The sequence below is a fragment of the Leptosomus discolor genome, chromosome 17 (genome assembly GCF_034619465.1).
Source record: "Leptosomus discolor isolate bLepDis1 chromosome 17, bLepDis1.hap2, whole genome shotgun sequence".
Classification (NCBI taxonomy): Eukaryota; Metazoa; Chordata; class Aves; order Leptosomiformes; family Leptosomidae; genus Leptosomus; species Leptosomus discolor.
Window position 1 is genome coordinate 7,659,221 of NC_141407.1, and position 8,929 is coordinate 7,668,149.

General features: G+C 50.6%; 1 protein-coding gene across 1 annotated transcript; it reads right to left on the reverse strand.

Moving 5' to 3' along the window:
• Nucleotides 1-4,134: 4,134 nt before the first annotated feature.
• Nucleotides 4,135-5,538, reverse strand: PKIG (cAMP-dependent protein kinase inhibitor gamma). Its single transcript, XM_009957175.2, has 2 exons — nucleotides 5,385-5,538; nucleotides 4,135-4,214 (listed from the first exon to the last, which is right to left on the reverse strand). Exons 1-2 carry the CDS (start codon nucleotides 5,533-5,535, stop codon nucleotides 4,135-4,137), a joined length of 231 nt encoding a protein of 76 aa, XP_009955477.1. The 5' UTR covers nucleotides 5,536-5,538.
• Nucleotides 5,539-8,929: the final 3,391 nt, after the last annotated feature.

Sequence of the window (8,929 nt, forward strand, 5' to 3'; positions counted from 1 at the left end):
TACTTTCTGTACTGCAAATGAGAACAGAAGACCCTCCCCTGCTTACCTTTTTTTTTCTCCCTCCCTCTTCCCCTGCTTTATCTGTCCTGCCTCACTGACCTGCCTAGCCCTTGTCTGCAGTGCAGAAATAACCACCTTTAACTGTGACTGTGCCTGTTTTTCTAGGAAAAAAGTGTGTTAGTGCTGACAGAGGCTGAGCAGGCACTTTGGAAACAGAGGCTTTATTCCCGTCCGTGTGGGCAGGAGGGTTTGGCCACAGCTATATTTACCCAGGGTTAGTCTTGTACTAACAAGACTGGAACAAGAACAAGCTGGAAGCTGGTGCTCTTGCCCGTGCACAGATCTGAGGGGCACGTAAAAAAAAAAATGATCATTTTTTGGGCAGACTTTCTTGGACAAGGACTCCTGTGTATCAGCTCCCCAGTGTCACTGCCGCAGAAGCGCACACCTTGGGCTCAGGCTCCAGCTGTGCTCACAGCTGGCCATGACCACGCTTACACATGCATAGGACGTTGGAACGTATTTTTACCATTTTGGGCCGAAATCTGCCTTCTGGGACTTTTCCTGGTTTTGTACTCATCCTGGAGAATTCCTGTGAACTGCAGTTTGCTCTTCCTCTACCTTTGTTCAGGACTTGGATAAACCATGATCGATTGCCTGTTTTACCGTTTCGCCCTCTTCCTGACCTGACGTAATCTTTAGGCACCGTTAAAACTAGGTAAATTAATAAGCTAGAGCCCAATGTCACATATTGACTCAGGTCCCATCTGAATTGCTTCTCTTGCTCAACAACTCTGGCTAGAATTCAGATCTTCAGTTTGATGGAAAATTTATACGGCAATATTCACCAAAATTCCTAAGCGATTTTGGTGCATTATAGTATTTTTACTTACTATGCAATAGAGCTGTGCATCCAGAGGAGAAACCATCATTTTCTTACATGAGTGTGTGGTGTGCTTTAGCATCCCCGGTGTCTGCCAAGATGCTTACTCCAAAGATACTGTACCAAAAAGTTGCCTTTGACAAGGGACCGTGGTCACCATTACCACGGTCAGTGTGTGAGACTGGTCCGGTCTCAGCCAGCAGCCACCGCATGCTGGGAGTATTTCCATTCTTTCTGGGCTTCCATATTTGTCTACTGAGTAAAATACTCATCTCTGAAGTACGTGGTGCATATATACACACACATATATATAGCTAGATAGGTGGATATGAGAGAGTGAATTTCTTACTTTTATAAGCAAATTATAAAGTGTCACTTTTAAAAACATGATTGTGGTAAGAACCAGGCTTTTTTTTTTTAGTAATTTTTCTCCAAAACTTATTTCTGAAGAAGAGTTGCTTGTTTGGATTCTGGATAGTTGATTGTTGATCCTGTTTAATAAAATAACAAGTTTATATTAAAAGATAAATCCTCTTGCCTTTCTGTTCAAGGGCAACTGTTAGGAACCGTGGTCCGTAACGTGAGCCATCGTACTCCTGCTAGAGCATGAGGGTTAATCGGTAGGTGTGATGGGGGCTTTGGCAGCTCAGTTCCTGCCTTCTCCTCTTGCCAGGTCAGAGCACTTTGACAGCCAGAGGGAAGGTACCCCTGCTCCCTTGCTAGATGGGCAAGTTGGATTTACAGGTGCAGGTTGTTCCAACTTCATGTGTCCTTTTCCCTTCGGTAATCCAAGGGACACATATCACTGCTAGAAGCAGCAGCACCATCCCTGTGTACTCTCACTTTTTCTGGTGTGTATCAAAAACGGTGTACCGTTTCTTTTTCCCTGTCTCTTGAGTTTTGCACAGTTGGGTGACACTAAGAGCCAGAAGTGGTGCAGCCTGGGCTGCCTGGCTGTTGGACTGCACTGTCAGCTTGGGCAGAGGAGTGTTTGCTGAAAGACTTTCCGATCATTTAGCGCTCAATTAGAGTTTCGGGAGGTCCAGCGTGCCCCTCTGTCCAGCTGAAATGAAGGGCTCGGAGCATCTGTGTGCTCAGCAGCTTTGCAAGTCAGGATGTGGCTGGATTAAGCCAGTGCCCTTGATCTTTCAGCACAATCGGCGACGGCAGCTGAGCTGGCTCTTTCGCTTGCAGGGGGAACCTGATGCCTCTTGCCTGTCCACTGAGGGTAGCTGGCCAGCAGGTCCCTAATCATCTGCCTAAATATAATTCTGGAACAGATATTTTCTGACCAGGGAGACCTAAGATTAGCCCGCCTTTGACTGGTGGGAGTCTTGCATGGTGGACAGTCCCTCTGCACTGCCTTTCAGCTTTCTCTGTGTGTGTCAGCATGAGCCAAAAATACTGTTCAGTGGCAGTGAGGAGAGCTGGAAATGGGGCTTGAAGACCCAACTGTGCGGTCAGCCAAGCCCAGGAGCTACCTGCTGTTTTGTCCCCAGGCACGGGGAAACGGGAGCAGGCTCTTGGCTGCCGGCCGGCACAGAGCTGCAATAGTATCCAGGCAGCTCCGGGAGCCGAGCTGGTTCGCAGCTGCCAAAGGAGCAGATGCAGCCGCTACCTGGTTGCCAAATCCTTGTTTCCTGTGGGGGCTGGAGCCATGGGCGTCTCTGTGCTAGCCCCTCAGCGATTTGCCTCTTGGAGGCCCACAGACAATTCTCCCTCTGTCTGGCAGCCACTTCTCTGCTTATTTATGGCCTTGTTTTCTCTGATAAGTCTCAAACTCGTAACGTTCAGTTCTTCCCTAGGCTGTCAGGGTGATGCTTGTCCTCGTGTCACCAGTGGAGAGTATTTCTGAGGCCAGCTCTGCCTTGTCCCTGCACCGGCCATCAATCCCAGTGGGGCTGTAGGTGCCTCCCGCAGCTCTGGTGGGATCGGCTCTGCCTGGGCTGGGTGAAACACCAGCCATGTCCCCATGTCCTCATAGCTCTGTGCTGCAGAGGGAAAGATGCCTCTTCCCACCGGCACCTCTCCTGCTGGTGTCTGGGCCACTCTGCCAAGTCCCAAGCCAGTCTTGTGCTTGACTTCTGGGGTAGTAATGTGGAGGGGAGTGGTGCTCCCATGGGGGGGGTGAAACACCCGTGCTAAAAGTGCTCCTGGCAGCAACCCTGGGAAAGTGGGGGGCAGACTTTTAGCATTTTCTGTGCCCAACTACATCTGCTTCCACCTGGGTGCTGCAAACCTGTGGGGTTTCACAGACCCAAACAGAAGGGACTCTCTTGTAACACAGCTCCTTATCTCCCCGTTAGGGGAAGCTGGGGTAACCACCCTGCAGATCAACTAGCTACAAGGCAAAAGACAGCAAGAAGAAACATTCAGGCAGAAAAAAACACCTTCAGTACTTGAAGGCTGTGTTATTTATTCCAACAGTTTATATAGTTTTATCAAACCATCTGTAACACAAAACATGTCTCCTAAGAGAGAGAATGGTGTGAGATCCTACCAGAGATCATCTCAGCTAACAGCTTGCAAAGTTAAGCCTGAATTTCAACAGTCAAACCAGCAAAATGTTTTTCCCCTCCCCTAAACAATACCTTAAAATGCTAAAACCGAAAGAAAAAGATGCCTGTGGCTGGTGCTGCTGGGGCTGTAGGTGGAGCTCAGCCACACAGAGCTGTGCTTTGGTCCTTTCCTGATGCTAAGTGGCAGCAGCACGTGGGTGGTGCTTGACATGAAGGCAGTGGGACTGGCTGCGTCCCTTCCCCACTGCCCACCCTGATGAGGGGCCACTTGGGCAGTCCAGAGGCCAGGTCAGGTCTAAGATGCAGATGAGGGTGAGGCTTAGAAAAAAACCAATAATCTAAATTTCTAATCTATGCAAACAGAATAAATAATAGTCTAAATTTGCAAAGGAGGAAGGTACCTTGGACAGGAAAGTCTGATGTGTCTATTATTACTGAAATAATTTTTTCCCCTAGGGGAAAATTGCAGCTAAGGCATCTTGAGAATGGCTCATATCACTACAACCACGTCAGTGTTGCTCTAAATCGTTAGGGATGAGAGCAGAAGTCTTCTGGAGGTGCCAGTCCTTGCACAGCATCTTGTGGCTTTCTAAACAAAAATAGTTGCAGCAGAGGCATTTGACAGACAACTTGCTGTTCCAGGTTGGCATTTGTCCGCAGATTCAATAGCAAACTCTTGTTTGATGTTCACAGCAAAGCCCTCCTCCTGCCCATCCCACCCCCTGCACACTGTCATGGGGAGGGGCTATTTTCTTGCCCCTTTGGTCTTGCTCCAGGGTTGTTCTCAGAAGAAGTGGCATCTCTTTGGCTTTCTGCAGAAGGGAGGATTGAAAAGAAAGCATGGTTACACTCTGCTGAGGACACAGGAGAACAGCAATTGCTATAGCTGATTTCATTTGGGTTGCCACATGAGGACCTATCGCTACCCTGTGTGGCCAGATATGTGGCTTAAGAGTATTGGGTTCTCCCTTCACGTTCCTGGAGTACAAACGCTTCTCAAAGTGCCTGGTGGTGCTGGGAGGGAGCCTCAGGGCAGGGATGTTCTCTCCTTGTCTAACCTGTAACAGCAACTTGCAAGTGCTCCAGGAATGTCTGCCCGACAGCCTGGCAGCTACCTGAGTTGCTCTCTGCTAGAAGAGCTCTAATTTGTGCTTATTATGGGCAGGTGGATGGACACCTGCTAGTATGGGCATGTTGAAAGAGGTATAGTTGGGCTAATGTGTTTTAAAGTGTTTTTATAGTTACAGACTGCAGGTTGGAGGAGTAAAAGAGCAAGGGCAAAAACTGAGTTTACCCTCTGCAGTGGTGCTGTATGTTTTGTTGCTTCTTAGTGAAATCTGGCTGGTTTGCTTGTGCTCTGAACAGAGAATTCATGCTTCTTGGAGTCAGCTGGCCAGTGTATATTGAGCAGGGTGATACTGCTGCCATGTTTGGGCTACAGGGTAATATTTGGAGGTGGCTGGTGGCTAAAATTATTTCTGTTGTTCTTTAAAATACTGTGGAAATATTTGAAGGCTAATCTAAAAAAAAAAAAACAAAACAAAACCAAAACCCAAAACCAACCAACAAAGAAAAAGTGAACCACAATCTGCCCCACATTTCAGTTTTATAAAGTCTAAGATATACCTGGTGTGTAATTTGCCATGGGAAGGCTCTTGGTCCGTTCATGTCTTGTTTGATCACCAGTGCCTCTACAAACCAGCCGAGCAAAGGGCCTTGGCTGGACAGTGTGCAGCGCTCGTGTGCCAGGAACCCCGGGGCCACCCTGTTCACTGCAAGAGCCCCTCAGCCTGGGGAGTTTCCCACTGGCTGAATACCCACAGAGCGTGAAGGCACTGACTGCAGCGAGGAATGGGATGTTCCTCCTGAGCATCCGTGAGATGTTCCCAGAGACAGCACTGGTCAGCTGTGCTGCCATTTTGTGCCTTGCCCTTCCAGCCTGGGCGCCACAGCTGGGACTACTGGTGTCTGCAGCAGCTCACCTGCTCCTTCAACGGCGAGGTCCCCTAGGTCCTCAGTCAGCTTGCGCATGCTGATGGTGGTTGCATCTCGTTGGATGTCGTGGACAGCGTTCCTCCGACCAGCCCGATCGCAGGAAATAAAGTCGGTGTATGTGCTGGACTCTACCTCCATTGCATCTCTATACGCCTGCAAAATGCTGCGGAGAAAACAGCTGTGAGGTCGAGGATGCTTGGCAAGCCTCGAGTCATGGCTCCCTCCAGGTTAGGTTACTCCATGGAGTTAAATTACAGCATGAAAACACAGTCCCTGTCACTCTGCTCTCGTTCCTCTAACAGCAGCTACTGAAATCTCAGATATCAACCCCATCACATGGGGCAGCGTGCTGGGTGACCCACCGTGCCGGGCGAGGGCAGGTAGGCAGGACAGATCTGTCCCAGCTGCCTCACTGGCCCTTGTTCTGCCTTCCCATTGCAGAGCAAGGCAGACGGGGCATTTGCCCGCTCCTTTTGAGTTTCTGGCCTTCTTTAGGAGCTGCAAAGTCACTTGCAGCAGCTTTTTCCTACAGAAAAAGCCCTCCTTCCTCCTCAAGATGGCACAGGAGCTTTGAATGGAGGCCAAATTTGGCTCTCTGCACAGGGGGGATGGGGTGCTGATCCTACTTGAATTTGTAATGGGAAACGATCAGGGCCCAGACAGATACCTGCTAGAAAGCTCTGGGAGCAGGGGAGTATTTTAGAGGTATGGGGCTTTGGATTGGTACTGGCCTCCACTGGCTGTCAGATGTCACTGAAGAAGTGTTGGGCGGGACTGCCTTGAGATAAGCACTTTAACATGTGAAAATCAGCCTTTCTGTGAGATGTTTGGATCCCTTCACTCCAGGCTTGTGTCTGTGCCAAGTGCAGGGCACGAAGAAAGGCTCGGAGCAGCCACTTGTCACCCACAAGCACCGCTGCGAGCCAGCTCTTAGTTCAGCCGCATGAATCCTTAAGTTGTTGGTTTTTCATTTTAGCTGATGGTTTAACTTGCCAGCGTTTGTACAGCACACAGAGTCCAGGGACCTCAGCAGCTTGGGGGATGTGTCGCAGGCGTGCTGGCTCCCAGGCACAGAGCTAGCGAGTGCATGCTGCCTCTGCACTGGAAACCTGGTGCTCTTGGTTCCTGCTCCTGTTTGCCCAGTTTGGCTCTTGGTTTGTTTTTCTGTGTGGAAGTTAGAGATTAATTGTTGTCTCGCCTGTGATTTTGGTCACTTTAGCCCTGCTGATGTTGTCAATACTTGAAGGAGATCCTGACTGGAAATGATCATGTGTAATGAAAAAAAATAATTCAACTTCTTGTCGTTCACGTGCTTTTGTATCTTGGGGTTAATGACCCACAGAGAACTTTGCTTAGCCTCCTATACAAATCCTGCTTAATATGGATCTTCCTACCAGGGAAATCTGCTAGCAGACTACCAGCCTGGGCAGGAATCGCACTCCTCACTCTAATCCCCAATGCTATGGCAGTATAAAGGAGATGCTGGAGAAGATGCAATAGCCAGGATAAAAGAAGTTAAATTCTCCCTATTCCTGAGACTAAGCAGGGTGCAGTGACCTCAAACCTGCATAAACCCAGTATGTTTCAGTAGCCCCAGGGATGTCTCTTTTGGTGCTGATGCCAGCTCAGGGAGCGCTGGCACTGGTGGGCTGTGGGGCTTGGCCCACCCAGACCTCCCAGGAGAACCCACTTCTCCAAATCCAGCAAGTCCTTGCAAACACCCACCTCCTCCCAGGGCTTGGCATCCATCTAGTCCTTATTAAATAAACCCTGGGAAAACTGCATCCTTTGCCCCAGGAAGAGATCCCTTATCTCCCCTCCTTCCTTGCCAGGCATGCTCTTGCTGGGACGAGGAGCCTACTCTGGATGCAGCACAGCGGCTGATCTCAGCGAGCAAAGCGCCTTTTCCCTGGGACAGGACAAACATCATTCCCAGACAAGTCATCCTCACAGCTCATCGGAGCCCAGAGGCTGCTGACCTTCTATAGCTGCCAGAGAGATGTCATACAGGCTTGGGAGGCTTCCCTAAGAGCAGTCCACACGAGCCTGGGTCCATCTTCACATCAGTGAGGCCAATCCAGAGCTGGTATGGTCAGGAATCCTGCCCTTGCACCAAAGGCTGGACCACCTGCTTTGCAGGATGGACTCCACAAACTAATGAGCAGGACCTGACAGCCACCAGGATGCAGCATTTTCCCCATGTCCCTTGATGTAGTGGCCAAAGGTAAATCTGCTCAGCTGCGGCATCCCATCGCGTGGGAAAAGGATGGGATCTTGATTTAAAACAGGAGAAGGAACTAAGTGTGCAGAAGCAGGTCCTGCTCGGGGCAGGTTTGGGTCCTGGCTCAGCGGCCGGGAGATGGCGTGTGTGATTTATTTATTTTCCGTGGCTGGGAGGGTTCCTGCCTTCGGCTCTCCATGCAAAGAGCTGGAGCGGGGCGGATTTGTGAGCAAAGCTTTCAAATTCGTGCAGTTTCTTCAGGATTTTCAAGGTGGGCGGCTCTCAAAAGCCTGGCAGGCAGATCCCTCCCCGCTGGCTGAGACAATCCAGCCTCTGCCTCCGGGAAGCTGCTGGACCGAGGAGGTGATGGGAGTGGTTGCCACAGATTTTTATAGAAAAAAACGGTATTTCAAAGAGCATTTCCACATTTCCAGGCAGGTGCAAAGCAGTTTGGTGGGTTTTTAGTCAGTGGAAACATCTTTTAAACATCTGCCAGGGACAAGAAAGGAACCACGTAGTTCAACCTGAAACTGCGTCACTGTGGACAGTCATTTAGTGGTGGCAGGGGGGTTCAAAGAGGGGGTGCATCACCCGACGGCTCCCCACCTTCGGTTTTTCATATTCCTGTGGGCCGGCGGGAGGGAACGGTGTGCCAGCTCTTGCCAGGCGTTGCAGGAATAAGCCCGCAGCACACAAATGCACTACGCAAGGGTTTCCAGGGCGCTTCAGAGAGATGATTCAACTTGTCCCCAGAGGGTCATTTCCTGCCTCCCTTCCCTCCTTGCTGCTGACGGTCACAGAAACGGTCCCTGTGTGGCGACAGGGCAGGGGATGTGTGGCAAGGTGACAAAAGCCATTAGCAGGGGGCTGGGACCTGCTGCCTGTTGCACATTCCTCAAAAGCTTTTCTGTGCTGCTTGAAGGGAGGCTGTGTCCGCTCCACCGTGGGGACACGGTGCTGCCTGTCCCAGGGCAGCTGGCCACGAGCGGGGAGGCCCTTCACAAGCTGCCACAGACACCAGATGTGTCCCCAGAGCCGCCTCTGCTCCCGTGCCCCCCTGGAATAACCTGGCTCTGCGAAACCTGCCATTTGGCCTGAGCTTATTTTTCTGTGGTGTCTTGTGAGGACTAAAAAATCTGGAGCTGTAATAGTCTTGGCTTTGCTGGCACGGACTCGGCTTCCGGAGCGGTTTCGCTGTCGGACTGCAGCTGGGCTCGCCGGCATTTTCCAGGGAAGTCACTCAGCAGCTGACAGAGCAGCTGGCTCTGCTCTGGGGGGCTGCAGCTAAACCAGCCCTACTCATACCAGGGC

Coding starts and splice junctions, on each gene's coding strand:
- PKIG (XM_009957175.2), bottom strand. CDS start 5,535: ATGGAGGTAGAGTCCAGCACATACACCGACTTTATTTCCTGCGATCGG. Junction 4,215..5,384: donor CCTCGCCGTTGAAGGAGCAG/GTGAGCTGCTGC, acceptor TCCCTTCTGCAG/AAAGCCAAAGAGATGCCACT.